The sequence below is a fragment of the Hippichthys cyanospilos genome, chromosome 12, assembly GCF_059441005.1.
Source record: "Hippichthys cyanospilos isolate Australia breed blue-spotted pipefish chromosome 12, RoL_Hcya_1.0, whole genome shotgun sequence".
Classification (NCBI taxonomy): Eukaryota; Metazoa; Chordata; class Actinopteri; order Syngnathiformes; family Syngnathidae; genus Hippichthys; species Hippichthys cyanospilos.
In genome coordinates this window covers 1,552,927-1,568,868 of record NC_142380.1, presented here as the reverse complement: position 1 = coordinate 1,568,868, position 15,942 = coordinate 1,552,927, and the positions used below count along the sequence as shown (strand labels likewise).

At 45.6% G+C, this 15,942-nt stretch overlaps 2 protein-coding genes across 4 annotated transcripts; one reads left to right on the top strand and one right to left on the bottom strand.

Annotated features, from left to right (window-relative positions):
• The first annotated feature begins 66 nt into the window (after positions 1-66).
• On the top strand, positions 67-6,658 carry fubp1 (far upstream element (FUSE) binding protein 1). Of its 3 annotated transcripts, none has more exons than XM_088429173.1 (20): positions 67-228; positions 662-752; positions 1,125-1,160; positions 1,234-1,270; positions 1,673-1,719; positions 1,790-1,861; positions 1,935-1,992; positions 2,078-2,240; positions 2,316-2,414; positions 2,503-2,601; positions 2,687-2,789; positions 2,980-3,219; positions 3,289-3,449; positions 3,632-3,783; positions 3,861-3,939; positions 4,022-4,151; positions 4,397-4,471; positions 4,888-4,950; positions 5,891-6,060; positions 6,145-6,658. In XM_088429173.1, exons 1-20 carry the CDS (start codon positions 142-144, stop codon positions 6,196-6,198), a joined length of 2,016 nt encoding a protein of 671 aa, XP_088285299.1. In that variant the 5' UTR covers positions 67-141; the 3' UTR covers positions 6,199-6,658. The 3 variants fall into 3 exon arrangements, with proteins under 3 accessions (XP_088285299.1, XP_088285300.1, XP_088285298.1); XM_088429174.1 differs by having other exon boundaries at positions 662-785; positions 3,861-3,937; positions 4,026-4,151; XM_088429172.1 differs by having other exon boundaries at positions 662-785.
• Positions 6,659-9,310: 2,652 nt separating this feature from the next.
• On the bottom strand, positions 9,311-15,416 carry miga1 (mitoguardin 1). Its single transcript, XM_088429175.1, has 14 exons — positions 15,129-15,416; positions 14,371-14,515; positions 13,837-13,999; positions 13,287-13,517; positions 13,086-13,216; positions 12,880-13,006; positions 12,711-12,799; positions 12,257-12,366; positions 12,117-12,189; positions 11,937-12,023; positions 11,489-11,722; positions 11,368-11,421; positions 10,920-11,036; positions 9,311-10,740 (listed from the first exon to the last, which is right to left on the bottom strand). Exons 2-14 carry the CDS (start codon positions 14,461-14,463, stop codon positions 10,525-10,527), a joined length of 1,725 nt encoding a protein of 574 aa, XP_088285301.1. The 5' UTR covers positions 14,464-14,515; positions 15,129-15,416; the 3' UTR covers positions 9,311-10,524.
• Between the last annotated feature and the right edge of the window lie 526 nt (positions 15,417-15,942).

Here is a 15,942-nt window from a genome sequence, read left to right as displayed (position 1 = left end):
CACCGAGTACGTTAGGGCCACGGGTGCACCAAGTATCGCGAGAGGAGACGGTTTCCTTTGGATCTGTTTCGTCATCGTCCCGCGTATTGTAAGCCGCCATCTTGTCGCGTCGAGAAGGAGAAGAGACATCTTGCCTCAGCTATGACGGACTACAGCAGCGTGGCTCCACCGTCCAGCGGCGGCGGAATGAACGACGCTTTTAAAGACGCTCTCCAACGCGCACGACAGGTGAGGAAGGTCACGTCGTTCTTTCAAGTCGCTTAAAGTTATTTTCGGCTCGGGAATGTCAGGTTTCGGCATTTTCCCTCTTCTCCTCCTGGCCTCTCCTCGAGCTATGCTAACGCGAGATGACTTATGCTAGCTAGCTAGCATGACGCCTCAACGACGGTTACCGAAAACGTGGACTAGCTGCCACGCGACAAAACGTGTTGGCAAGACGCGGTCACTCAAATGGACATCGCACAGCATAGATTAGTTTAAATTTGCGCGCAGAAAAGTGAGAAGGTGCTAAAATGGCGTAAGAAGCCTTCCTTTGTTGGGCCAGACTTCCGGAGGCGCAAGGCCCGCGTGTGTTTGCACACACTCAAGTGCTACTTAAAGGAATACGTATAACCACGAAGCCCTTTTTTTTTTTTTTTAACGGCCCACTTGTGTGTTGCAGATTGCAGCGAAAATTGGCAGCGATGGCGTAGCGGCCCCCCCGACGAGTGATTTTGGCTACGGAGGCCAGAAAAGGCCCCTGGAGGACGCTGGTGGGTATTTTCCAATGCCTAACCTGAATATCGGTCAGTGACTCAAATCTATTCAGTGCCAGTTTACTGATTCATTGCTTGTCTGATTTATGTTTCTAGGTTTTGAACTTAATTAACCAAGCAAAAGCCTTTTTAACTCTAGTTACTCTCATCCCAATGCACGTTTTATTCTGGAAAGGCATGTTCGCTATCACTAACACCGCATTCTAATCGAGATTCTTTGCAATATAATGTTTTGTTTTTGTTTATAAGACAAAGGCATGCCATATGGTGTGCCAAATGTAACCTAAAGCCATGTTTTTACATATTTTCAACATCTCAGCGCAAATCAAATAACTTAATCCAATTTCTTTTATTAACACTTGGTCACAGAACAACCCGAGACGAAGAAAGTTGCGACCAATGATGGTGAGTCATCTGCTCATGCAAGGTCTCCGATTGTCTCGTACTTGTATCTCATCAGCATTTCTTTCTTTCTTAGCGTTTTCTGCTATGGGAGGAATGGGGGGCCCCCCAAGGTGAGCTTAATTGTCAGAGAGAAAGAAAAAATGTATAATTTTTTTTAGCCTCCTGATTCCCAGCCCTTCTTATATGCGTCCACTGTAGTGGACATTTGTTTTTCAGTCTATATCTTTTGACTCATTGGAGCTGCCCGAACATGTCTTAGTGTGCTCAGTAGTGGATACCTTGGCCCTGCCAATGATATTTCATGTGTTTGCGTGTGATGCAATAACTGACTGAGAAACTGGGCACAATAGTAGACACAAATGAATAGGCTCGATCTCAGTTGGAGAGAATTAATTGATGTGGTAATTGGTAGAATGATTGATTAAAAGCTGTTTGGTTTCAGCTGCACAAAATAAAATTATCTCCAAGAATCGAGTTGTGCTAATTATTGTCTCTCTCCCCCCAACCGACAGATCAATATCAGAGGAATTCAAGGTTCCAGATGGAATGGTTGGATTCAGTAAGTTCACTTACTTGCAGATATTTGTTTGTGCAGTGAACTTCACTGACACTTTGTCCTTTTCATCTAGTAATCGGACGAGGCGGTGAACAAATTTCGCGTCTGCAGCAGGAATCGGGATGCAAAATACAGATTGCGCCAGGTAAGTTTATTGTCGATTAGAAGAACTTTTCATATTTTTGCTTGCTGTGTTTAAATGAGCTTCTATTTTGTAGACAGTGGAGGGATGCCCGATAGGTCAGTGACATTGACCGGTGCCCCTGAATCCATCCAGTGAGTGCTTTTACTTTGCGAGAATCGTGTTTTGTTTTTATTACTACAGGAATGGCGGATGACCTGTTTGTCTCATTTTTGACAGGGCGGCGAAGAGGTTGCTCACAGAGATCGTGGAGAAGGGACGACCGTCCCCGGCGTTCCATCACAACGACGGCCCAGGCATGACGGTTCAGGAGATTATGGTCCCTGCCTCTAAAGCCGGCCTCGTTATTGGCAAGGGAGGCGAAACCATCAAGAGCCTTCAGGTGAGCGTTTTGATTGTCTGGTTAGCTAAAATTCACATGCAGTGCGCGCCAACTTGTTGACTGATTGCTTTGCAGGAAAGAGCTGGAGTCAAGATGGTCATGATTCAAGATGGCCCACAGAACACGGGCGCAGACAAACCTCTCCGCATTTCGGGTGAACCATTTAAAGTTCAGGTGAGTGGTTATCCGCTCATTGATTTCTAAGAATATCCAATAGTGTCAGCCCTACTCCAGCACTTAACGTCAAATGGATTTGCTACAGCAAGCCAAAGAGATGGTGATGGAGCTGATCAGAGACCAGGGCTTCAGAGAGCAGAGAGGCGAGTACGGCTCCAGAATCGGAGGCGGCGAGACGTTAGATGTGAGTCAAGTGTTTGCCTGGGCTAGCGATGAAAGGGATGGACCTTTTCAGGTGCCGGCCTCACCATGTGCGTTTCCTCCTTCAGGTGCCCGTTCCCCGCTTTGCGGTTGGAATCGTCATTGGCAGAAGCGGCGAGATGATCAAAAAGATCCAGAGCGACACTGGTGTGCGGATCCAGTTCAAACCAGGTCAGTTACAGTCACTTTTTTGGTGACTTTTTAGGGGGTTTTTGGGGTCAATGATTAAAAAACATGCACCACGCTGACAAGACTGATGGATCACCTAACCCTATTTTTCTGAGACCTAAGCCTTATCATGTGAAAAGGAAATTATTGAAAGCAAAGTACGCTTTCTAATCTCCTGGTGTTCACATTGTAGATGATGGCAGCGCTCCTGACAGAATAGCACAAATCATGGGTCCTCCTGACCAAGCTCAGCACGCAGCTGACATCATCACAGACCTGCTTAGGAGTGTCCAGGCCGGTGGGCCTCCCGGTCACGGTGGCGGCAGAGGCCGTGGACGCGGGCAGGGCAATTGGAATATGGGGCCCCCTGGTGGCCTCCAGGAGTTCTCCTTCACCGTCCCGACCATGAAGACTGGCCTCATTATTGGAAAAGGCAAGATCACCTTGTGCCCCCTTGATTGCGCTCTGATCAAATACAATTAATAAATGATTCGTCCTTCAGGTGGGGAGACTATCAAAGGAATCAGCCAACAATCGGGGGCCAGAATTGAGTTGCAAAGAAATCCTCCTCCCAACTCTGACCCCAACGTCAAGATGTTCACTGTCAGGGGCTCGCCCCAGCAGATTGACTATGCCAGGCAGCTGGTGGAGGAGAAAATCGGGGTGGGTAAACTTTATCTGCATACGGCAGTGTTGTCTTCTTTGGAATGGGAATCTTTTTACTTTATTAGTTCATTCATTTGGGGATGGCGTACCATTCGTACTTGGTTACATTCAAATGCAGCAGCGTGGGTTGTTATAAAGTGCCACTACCCTAAAAGTTTTTTGTGTCTTCATCATTGTAGGGACCCGTCACTCCAATGGGTGGCCCCCACGGGCCCCCTGGCCCACATGGAGGGCCAGGCCCACATGGTCCTCCGGGGCCTCCCGGGCCTCCTGGTGCTCCGATGGGTCCATACAACCCTGGACCTTACAACCAAGGACCTCCGGGACCACAGTAACTTCACTCCTTGTTTTTCCATAAGATTTGAAATGCAACAGTTGTGTTCAGCCCATTTATATTTGTCCGAATAGTGGTCCCCCAGCACCTTACCAGCCTCAGGGGTGGGGCAACGGCTACCCACACTGGCAACAAGGACAGCCTGATCCAAGTAAGAATTTTACATCTTTCACATGAGCCTTTATCATGATCAGATTTGTCTAAAAGTGGTTTCTTTTCTTTTCCCTCTATGGGTTCAGACAAAGCTGCGGCTGATGCTAATGCCGCAGCGTGGGCGGCCTACTACGCCCAGTACGGCCAGCAACCTCAGGCGCCCATGACGCCAAACAGCAGCACGCCGGGTGCCACTCAGTCCAACGGTCAAGGTAATGGTCACCCCTTTGGCATCAGCTTGAAAGCGTAGCATAGATAACTAGGTTCACATCATAGGTCTTTAGCTAGTTTGAGTGACAGGAGACAAGTCCCCCACCCACCCTTTTGTTTTGTTTTTTTAATCTTAATAATGTCAGGGACAGGGTAGTCCTCCACTATCTTTAGGTTTAAAGGCCCATGGAGGCGGAAGGCTTGCTCGGAATGATTGACGAATTAAAAGTACCGTTTTTTTTAACAGGTGACCCACAGGCTGCAGGTCAGAGTGGACAGGCAGATTACACCAAGGCCTGGGAGGATTATTACAAGAAAATGGGTATATGAACGTAGTCTCAGTGTACACCTATTTTAACATGCGTCAGTCTAAACAGCAACTAGGCTGTCAATACGCCCCCCCACTACGTCTGGATCGTTGGCAGTATTTCAGGCCCACAAGTGGAGTGTAGCGGATTATTTATATTTTTGAATGCACCTCCACTCAGTTTGACCTTGCAGCCTGTGCTGTTTAGACTGCACCACTCAGTCTCTTGGACTGAAACACCTTTTCAAGCGTTTAGAGTAGTCCTTTGTTTCCAAGGTGTATTTGTTCTATTGGACGTGCTATGATTGTCGCATTGCAATCCAATGTGTGTGTGGACTCATTGTAAGGTGTGGGATGTTTCTTGAATGCTGCTTCCGCCGCCAAAGCGCAACTGCGCCACACGTTGACAAACGCCCATGTGTTGTCTGCAGGTCAACAGAATCAACAACCTCAGGACTACACGAAAGCCTGGGAGGAGTATTATAAGAAACAAGGTGAGTTGTTAACCGTACAGCTGAAAGTTGGGTGGCTGTGCGCCTCAGGCAGCACTCTGCAGTAGAGATGTTGCTCTCGCAGCCTCCCAAGACAAAAGGCAAAAGGTTTCTGACCCCCCACTCACAGACATGGGCGGTGGGTTCGTTCCCCTTCTCACAAATACAACACACCTAGGCTCGTAATTAACATTTCAAAAACTTGCAAATGTGTTCGTAATGACAAACGATATGTTTTAAATATACTACCTGGGGGGTGGCACTCTCCCGGAGGCTGCCATGTCATTTTTAGCTACGGACAATGGTAAATCAGCAGCACCTGCTGCCTGTAATGAAAAATCTTGCACATTGTACCTTTTAATGCTTTTTTTTGGATGTTTCTAGATCAATGGCTCAGATCGGGTTGAAATTGACACCCAGGGCAAACGAGTTTTGTCACTTTTTTTTTCCTCGACTGAAAATGCCGTTTATGTACTTGGTGCTCAGATAACGATCACAAATCGGCCATTGAATGTCACATGACAAACCCAGAAAATGGGTCAGTCTTCATTTTCTTTTGGCAGCAAGTGGAAAATATTTTTATAGCAGTAATTTTTCTTCAAACAAAAATGTATTTATCAAATTAGACTACCTGTACTCATACTGTAGAAAATGCCTAAATCAGTTAAGCATTTTTATAAATGAAATTATATATATATATATAATATATATATAATATATATATATATATATATATATATATATATATATATATAGGTCGATTCCATATTGAATTTGTAATATTTATGGAAATGAATGTCAATGTGAAGTTACTATAAACATCTGTAAATTTGTAGGTATTGTATCAGTAAGCCTGTCTGTATTATGCTCATGTTTGTGAATCATAGTGTTCTGCTGTATTTTGTCATCAAGTCTCCTGACCTGTCCCATACGCCCTTTTCAGGTCAAGCGGCCCCTCAGGCGGCGGCACCCGCGGCCGCCGCGGCCCCCACCACCCAACCCGGCGGGCAGCCGGACTACAGCGCCGCCTGGGCCGAGTACTACCGGCAGCAGGCGGCTTACTACGGCACGGGCAACCCGCAGAACATGGGAGCGGCGCCACAAGCCCCTCAGGTATGCACCCCCACACACCCGCCCCCAGCTCCTTTTGAATGCACGTAGTCCAATACGGCTTCCTAACCCCCTTCGCCCCTGCAGGATTTACAGGGCACCGGCGTGAGCGGCGGCGGCGGCAGCGCTTTAACCTCATAAACCTTGCTCCCTACACAGGATGGCTGCTGTTTTTTTTCCTGCTGTTAACATGCACTGTATCTTCTATGTATTTCTCCTGCACAGGGCCAGTAATGCGAAGTGGACATAACGTAAATGCTTCATTGTCGAACACAAAATCCTTTGTTAAATGTTTGGATGCAGACGCCTCGGGGAAGATCTTAAAATTTCCTTGGTTTGAAAGTGTTTCACAAATTAGATGGCAGAGTACCTGGCGAGCACGTCCTCGCTCCTCCAGTTATACATTTTTTCTTCTTCTTGTAAATGTTTTGTTTTTAGTGAGTCAACTCATGTGGTCATTCCAGCCCTGTATCTACATGAAATGTGGTTAGAAGTCATGTTTGAACTGTAGACATTATTGTGTAAATCATCTCACTTTTTAAAAGGATAAACAATGCTTATTGCCTGTTGTGTTTTTGCAATAAAACAAACTGAAACCTCCTGTGTTGGTAAGTGACAAGAAGAGGGTGGGACGTTGCGTTAGCAATTAGCGGGCCACCTGTGGGTTGACACAAAGCGATGCTCTCCTGTTTCTCTCCAACTGTCTATAAGACGCTTGTTGATTGACATTCGCTGTTTGCTGCCATGCTTTCTCTCTTGATGACTTGAGCCAGACGACTCGTTGTTTGTTGTTAAAAGTTGTCGAACTGGTATGCACATGCCATTGTTTTGCCTTGACGTGTAGACACTTCCTCCTCCACAGGCCAGTGTAGAAAATTGGTAAGCACGTATTTTTTTAAACCCTCTTGGAAAGTGACTGCAAAGAAAAATGTTGCCTTTTTTTTTAATTATTATTATTGTTAGTGTTCCCTTACTTTTCTTCCAGGACAGTCAGGTAAATTCTGATGCATTTTTTTTGTCCTGCCCATGTACTATTAACATGTACACTTTTTTTTTTTATTTTATAAATGATAAAACAAATGCAAAGAAGCATTTTTTTTTGCTGTGCCACTGCTGTATTAGTGTCTTATGCATTATGAGCAATGAGCTCTGTTGGCTCAGGCAGGGGGCGGCTAACGCAGTCCTCGTCCAAGTTGAGCCCTCCTGTCCTGTAAGTACCCAAACCGAATACTGAGCTTAATGATGCAAAGTATGGTTGATATTTTTTTGTCATTTCCCCTCCCTTTTGTCTTTGGGTAAGTATGCACTGTTAAGAAGTCAGGCTCAGACTCTTGAACTGTTGAATTCACTTGTAGCTCTTGCGTTGGACACCATCTTAGTTCCGCTGATCTGAATGTCGGTTCCTCGCGCTCGGTTGTTGTTGCCGACTATTCTCCAAATGCCCGCCCCTCGCCCTTGTCTCATTTTACAAACCGGCCAATGATTAAGATGTACTGTACAGCGTAGCATGCTTACCTACTTGCCCCGCTCTCGTTGCCAATGTTATTTTTGAGCATGTCATACTGAGTTGAGAACTTGTCGCGTCAATATTGATTATAAATTGATTGAATGAGCAATGTTCTTTTAAAATAGGAATTTGATTTGAAGTGACCAGATCAGCCAGGAGAAATCTCATTGACTGCAAATATATCTATCGCTATAGTGCAATATATATCTGATCTTTGCAGTGTTCCCCCCCAACCCCCCCAGACCTTGCACCTTAGGTTCTGCTGCAGTAACCCAGGTAAGCAAAGCCTAAGGAACCAATAGTGAAACGGTGGAACCTCCAAAGAGGAACAATTTCAATGTTTTCTTAGATGCACACGCATGGATGTGGTGGTGTCAAATTTTTTAAAATGAATGGCCAGTGAGTATGAATGCCACAATTGTGCTCTTGCCCTCACGAAAGCTTTATGACAAATGAAACGGTGATGTGAAAGTTTCTGCTGCTTGTTAACATTCAGCTTACATGATGATGCCGGTTGATTCCATGTCTTCAATTGCTTTATGTTTTTGTATTATGCCTTTAACTCAGAATTCAATTTGAGGCACCATGCCCAAGGATTTAAGAAATAACATAGAAAAGTTGCCCCCCCCCAGTGCAAATGTCATAATCAACTGAGCCAGGTAACGTTTTTGACCATACATACAGTACACTAACACAAAGAACATCATTCTGAAGGAGGGGATTAAAACTGTCCAGTCAATGTGCTGCTTGTAGATTTGCTTAGAGAACAATTCCACAGTAAAGCAGCAACAATTAGTTCCGCTTTGGAGGTTTCACCGTCTGCTGATTTGATCAATTTTCCATCCATGCAAAAATATAAATGCTCACCCTGTCAATGAATTCATGCTCAACTGAAAAGTGACTCGTAAGACTTGTACCACATTGTTGACTTAAAAGTACAAACTGGTACTAGAAAATATCGGAAAGGAAATTTTGCGTTTATGCACAATATGACCCAGGCCTTTTTGTGTTTATTTTTTTTCCCCTCCCTCCGTGCATGTCATGTAAAGATACTGCAGAAGTTGAGGGACATTTTCTGAGAAAAAAAATCGTGATGTTGACTTGTGTTCTCTGGTGGTGTGTATTCTGTCAAAAGCGCAGTGCTGACGTACTCATTGAAACGCCTTCACTTCTCGCTCACAGTGTTGGAGGACGCTGCAAGCTTAGGCGCTAGAATCAGAGCCTGTGGTAGTTTCTGCCGAGCGTAGGCCGGGCAAGAGCTCCAGTGCTTAAGGTAAAACAGACCAATGAAAAAGTCATGTCAATTGTGTGACTGCAAAAAGTGCAAGTTAGGCATATTTTCCGCTCGTTGACTTTTGAAATGCTGTCCTAGTGATTTTGAAAGTCGTCTGATGGTTGTCATTTGCATTAAGTCGTCATGGTTGTTGTAATGAATGCTTTAGAAAGTTGGATGAGGACAGGAACTGAACTTTGAACATGTTGTGTTGTGTCATTGAAATGTCCCACTTAGGCTCTGCCTTAATAGGGGGGCAGGAGGGGGAGGGGGGGTCATTTAGCCAGGAGGAAAGATTCTCGAGGAAAATGTGTTGTATTATATGCTCACTTCCACTGTAATGTTCATTATTAATAATAAAGGTGTCACAAACAAATCAGATGACTAACTGGCTCGTGAGACGTTTGGTCGTAATGTTGAAGTGCAAAGAGCTATGAGGCCACATGCCGAAACATTTATCTACAAATCATTGGTGACGTTTGATATTGAGCAGGACAGTTTATTTAACATGGAAAACATGACAACACATTTGTGCAACTGTGAAGATGAGCCCAAAACGAACACTTGGCTGACATTTTGTGAGCCTTTTGAAATATCCGTACATCAGAATGCCCGTGAAAGCTATTTACTGCATATACAATACAACAAACATCTCAAGTGGAATACAACGAATTCTGGCCACTACTTACACCAAAAATATCCTTTACGTCATATGTATCAAAATAAATATTATACTCAACACGTGCATTTTCATAAAGCATTTCTCCCAACATGAACTCCATTTTAAGGAGCGATGAAATTAATTTAATCAGGGAAATAGCAGCTCAGTTGGTATCCAGTGTGAGACCTTTAACGGATAACTGTAAAAGGCTCTTAGGTTAAACAAAAGTGGTTGTGGTCCAGTTTGGATTTCTACCAAAACGTGAAAGGCTTTTCCCCCTTGATGCTACCAGACAGATACCGGTGATGGCAGCTGTAGAGCAGGAAATGGCTTTTCAAGACTATGAAATCTCAATTGCACAAATTTTAAATGTACTGCACTACTAACATTGTCAAGTGTCTTCAAATGGTGAGTATTTATGTATTTTTTTTTCTTACCTTTTAATTGCCTAACGCAGTTTTAAACTTATGAAAGTATGACTTAAGATGGCATAGTGATTTCAGAGTCCAGATATTCAATCTCTAGTATAATTCATTTATTTTTTTCCCCCAAAGGTTAGGGTAAAGAAAGTGGCTGGCATTGAATGAACTAATGTTGGTGTTGCCGTATTGCTTGCACAGTTAAATGATGCACACTATTACCTATGAGAGAAAGTCCTAAAGAACCTTAAAGGTCAATGTCTCGGAATAGTGTCCCATTTGAACGTTCCGCGATTTGATAAATACTCTTTTTTTTGCATAATGCGGCAGTGTCATGGCCATATATATTTATAAAGCAATAGAGCCTGGACTGTGGGAGAGACCTCGAGCAATGTGCAGGACAGCTGCCATCTTGAAACAAGACTGCCTGTTCAAGATGGGGGTTGGGTCATCAAGTCCTCAAATTGATCCAGGCTCCCTCAAGTGTATTAATAGTTATCTCTCTGGTCATCGCTTAGAGAATGGGCAGAACACAGAAGCTGCGCCACTAATCACACGGCGCCTCAAACATACCGCGATGGGAAACGCAATACCCTCTTAAAAGCACTCACTGCATGCTGACCTCCATGAGAGCGGCCGGCAGGAGGTTAAGCATGGCGGCGTTGCAGCCGTTTGGGCGCAAGGCTTCTGCTTCCAGGTAGGCCAGCAGCAATTCCGAGCGGCGGTACAACAGGTGCAACATGTCCTCGGCCAGGCTGTCCACGGACGAGTAGCGAACCTTGTCCAGGTCAAATACGTCCTTGAGGAAGTGTACCACCTGATCCTGAATGAGCAAAATGTATCAAGTCATCAAGTGGGAAGTTAGGCCACTCGGGATGAAGGGGAAGGAAAAACTAATGACAGCATGAGTACAAAGTCTGGTCACACATGACACCTACTTGCGGCCAAACAGTCGCTCGTCTTTTCAATAAATGACTGTGGGTCATCAATGTTGAGCCTTACCTTGAAGAAGCAGCAGAAGTCGTGGAGTGAGCTCTTGGGCCCCAGGAACCCCCATGCTAGGACGGGACTGATCTGCTCGCACAGTGTATAGAAGCGGGCAATGAAGCCGTCTGGAACCTGTTTTGGAAACAAAAGACAACAAACGCGGCTTGGTGAGAAGCTCAACTCATGTTGCATGTTAACGGCAGCATATTCCAGCGTTCGGGCTATGAACATCAAAAGATGAGTTTCTACTAGCGCATGGATCTTCTAGCTGCCAAATGTGATAAGTTCAGGGATCCCTTCTCATTTATGGTCCAACATTCATAAATTTTACAGTGTTTGCGACAGGGCTTGGTCCCAGGTGAAAAGTCTTTCCAGGTTACGGCTAATGGGCATCTGAGCTTGAGAGCCACTGCTCCAAAATAAAGGAAAACACGACACTAAAAGACTAAAACAATGCACAAACCTTCATGTGCTGCCTCTTCTGCTTAAGCACCGACCAGCAGCTTGACGCCACAGCCTAAAAACAACGTAAAGGAAGTCAGACCTGCAGAACGTCAGCAAATCGTTAATTTTGCTCGGCGCACCGTCTCCTTGAAGGAGCTGTTGAGCCAGCGGTTGTTGACAACGTTCTGGATGGAGACAGGCGGGTTCTCCAGGTCTTCGAAGGAGTCCATCAAGATGAAGTCCAGCACGATGTCGTAGAAGTTGAGATGCTTAACGCCACGTGTGGCCAACTCCACCGCTGTATTCTCCCAGTGCTCCGCTTGCTCCAGAAAGCACATCATCTCCTCAAACACTTCCTCGAACCTCTTTGGACTCTGAAATCCACAGTGAGCCAAGTGAACCATGGCGAGTTGCTCAAGGAAAGCACGCTAGTAGTCTTTAGAACACAGGTACTGACTTTTTTTTTTTTTTGGGGGGGGGGGGGGGGCCCATAACGATTCCAACTTGGATTTCTCAGTTTCTAATGTTAGACTCCCTCATATCTGCTCAGCTTGCTACTTCATTTGCACAAGAATACTTCCATTGTACCTTCTGTGCTTTGACGATGATAGATGACAAAATCTTCTTTCCGGTGTCAGCCAGAAACAACCGGGTGGTTCTTTCACGCAGGATGAGCTGCGGGCAAAAAAAAAAACTTGAATCTTTGCGTTCATGGAGAAGCGACAATGTTCTTCAACCATGCTGATTGGGAGCATCGGCGGCACCTACCTGACATGCCTGTCGCACACAGTGCAACTTGGCGAGGAAATCCATGTCGCCAAGGCACTCCAACATCTCTGTCCTGACCAATGTGGAGCCAAACTGGTTTCAGCATCCAAGCCAACAACCTTTTTCCCCATTTCGCTTACCGTAGCACCCTGCAGGAGATCTTGCCCTCCTCGGCCATCTGCAAGGCCTCCTCGTAGAAGGGATGATGAGTTAGCATGTAGACGCTCCTCAGCTCCTTGTGGTCTGACAACTAGCAGAAACAGGAAGAGGCTTGGAACTTGACAAGCAAGGAATTTCACAACGAGGAGAGTGACACTGAATGCCCCACGCCCATCATGCATTTCTGTGTTAAGAGCCGTTGTTGCTGATGCGACATGATGCATCTCATTGTCTGATTCCAGTGTGAAAGCACTTTCTGCAATATTGCGGGTTTCAGTAAAGGCCCGATCTGTCACTAGAAATGAGCTTGTGAAAGGCCGAAAAATGCTGGATGCTAAATTTTTCACGTGGCATACAGGCTCTCACTCAAAATAACATGACTGAGCGGGCGTCTCCCTGCATGACACATTTAAGAAGGTGCGTTTATTTTCCCACCTCGACTGCGGACACAAACGAGTCGGTGGAGGCGATGCTGATGCTGTCTCTCAGGCAGCTGTCCTCTAGCTCCTCTTGAGACAAAACATCTAACAGACAAAAGAGGAAATGTCACACGCCCGTCCACACGATCAGACGTTCGGTGGCGTATGTGGATGACGCGAGCGACCGTGGCTGCCGGTGTTGGTCGAAGGCTCCGACGGGCTCCCCAGCACGCCCTCGAACTCGCTCTGCAGGTGGTAGGCCCTCCGCAGCAGCGTCTTCAGCCTGTGGACAAACTCTGCACTGATAACATCCTGCAGCCAAGGAAAAAAAAAGGGGGAATGAGGGCCAGTGCAATAGCGTGAAGACAAATGTAGACGCAGAAGCACGCACTTCCATGTTCTCCTCAGCGACAGCATTAGCAGCTCCCGTCTTGACGCACATCAGGTCGTCATCCGCCTGCTTGCTCCTGAACGTCAACGCCTCTTCCCACCGCCGTAGCGCCTCTTCAAACAAATCCATGCCTGCCAGGAGACACTTCAGAAGTCACCCATCACCATAAACTGCTGTCTGATTACATCCAAAGGCATTTACCCATGAGGTAGAGGTTCTCAGGGGTGGTGACCACACCACAGATGTCTGCGTCGCCGAGTCGGTCCCAGCAGCTGGACTCCACGGCGCAGGTGCCGCTGCTGCTCGTGTCCACGCTGGACGCTAGACTCTCAGAACGCTCCCTAGGGGATCCTACAGGGACGAGGACAGGTGCGAGCGAGGGACCCGACTTGAGGTTGAGGGGCGCACTTGTCTTCTCATGACTGCTCTTGTCTGCAACAGGAGAGTGAGGCATACGTTTTTGTAGTCAAACGTTTTTCAATGACGTACATCCTGAACAATTTTCTATAGTAAGTAGTAGTAGTAGTAAGAAAAAAAAAAAAAAGCCCTAAAACAGAGAGCTGAAACTGTATATTCTTGGCTCGTATGCCAGAAAAATTAATTCCTGTCATGGCATTACCAATAAAATTATTTACTCATACACAGTACCGACTACACACAAACTTCCTACAAAGGACGAATAAATCTTATCTATGTAAATAAAGCTGTATTGTATCCAAAACTATTATAACTGCTCTATATACTTCCTCACCCTTCTCTGGCCCTGTTAAGAAGAAGCGGCAGCTGGCTTGATCCCATTGCAGCGACGTGGCCTTCTTGCGGCCTCGCCTCCTCTGGAAGTGGCGAGCCAGGAGAAGCAGCGAGACGGCGCCAAAAGCTGCGGCGGCAACCAGCTTCTTGGTACCCGCGCTCACCTGATGACACACGCTCATGTTAGGACCCAGCACTCACCCTCTACTGTATCTAGTTAAGGGGCAGGCATACAAGTAAAACGGCTTGTGTACAAACAATTGCGCCTGTGGAGTTGATGCACATCCATAAACTGTGGAATGAAACAGCAAAGTAGTCCTTCCAATCAAATGCTTATTGCTCCAACTTTTCAAAACTGTATCGTCACAATTTAGCTTAGTTATATAAGGCAGCCATTAATAGACTGACCAAATAGTAAGTCTAATCCTGCCCTGAACCCAAGCAACCTTTGCTAACCCACATCCAGAGTGTGCGGTGACATCACGGCACCGACGAGCCGTGGAAAAGAAAGAAAGCAATCTGCATCCGCGTGTACCTGCAACTGTGCCACGGAGCCATATGCGGCCAGCGGCAGGTGGATGGCGCGCAGGGCAGCGGCCTTGGCAGACAGCTGCGAGTAGTGCGTCATTGCACCGCCCTAGCCATGACTCACGCCGCTGCTCCTCGACTTGCCGCCGGAACTGCACATCAGGACATAGCACACCTTATTACATAAAGGACATTACTGCGCGTACACCTTGAAAAAATATTCTTTAAAGGACGGTCCATATATATACATATATATATATATATATATATATATATATATATATATATATAATATACACACACACCAACTGGGATCGTGAATTGGTTAAGTTTACCCCCTCCCCCCAAAAAAAACAAAAGTAAATGTGTAAATGTGTAGCTTGAGGGAAAATGTCAAAATCTGGAGGGAATAAAAACATTTAATTTAAAATATTTTTCTCCACCATTTTAAAAGGAACACAAATGAAAATCCCTTTATCAAGCTTAGAAATGTATCAAATATGTCCACGTTAGTTCCTATATTCAGAATTAGGTGCCACAAATAAAGCCCCCCCCAAGCTATTCGAAAATGTCAACTTAAATATGCTTGATGTAGCATATTGCAACTATTTTTCGCGTGTTTATATTCAATTCAACCAAAATAGCGCTGTCGTTACCCGCATGCTAAGTCGCTATCGATTAGCCAGCTAATCAGTCTCGTAGTCGCCCCTCAGAAAACATGTTTGTCGGTGTGGACGTGACAAAACGAGCGTTCAAAATGATTACCGGTGCACGGTTGGTCTTGTTCTCCGCCTCCGGGCGAGGCAGGCAGGGAAGCAAAAACAGTCCGACCGGCTGACCTCCGTCCTCAGGTGAAGCCGAGTGAAGAGGACTCGGGCTCAGCTAACGTCTGCTAACTTTTTGTAATGCTTTACACCGAGTTAAAGCGCCGTCACTCGGCGAAGTCTGGTATTGCGAGTCAAAGCGAAGGTCGTTTCGAACGACGCGCAGCGATTACGTAACTCCTACGTTGGTGGTGAATTGGCCTCAAATTAGGATTGTAATACAACATCGCTTCTTTCTTTTTACCAGGTTAGCACATAGTCATCCAATGTACAGTGCGGACAGAATACATTTGTATTTTTAATTGGCTTTTGCCAACTGAACGTAGGCATGACGTCAGTCAAAAAGGACTCTTGGGATATGTGCTGCATTGACGTCAAATATAATCGCCTAGGTTTGGAAATGTTTTTGTTCTTAAAAGAAACAATACACATGTTTATTTTTTTCTCAGAAAAAGCAACTTTTCAATTCCTGTAACACATGTTGGTTAAGTTAACTGGCTGGTCGCCAGCCAATCACAGAAGAGTACATCTCGACAACTATTCACGTTCACAACTTCTGATGTAAGGTTTTATTAACCAACCACTCATCCACCATACTGCCCTTATTACAACCCTGTTTGAAAAGCATCATTGCAACCCCCGCCCCAAAAAAAAAAAAAAAAGACCGAGTATGTGACAAAGGCAAGCGGTCTGCAGGTTACAACCAAAGCGAAGCCGCGCCGAGAATCATTCTCTTGTGCCCACCACTTGTTCTT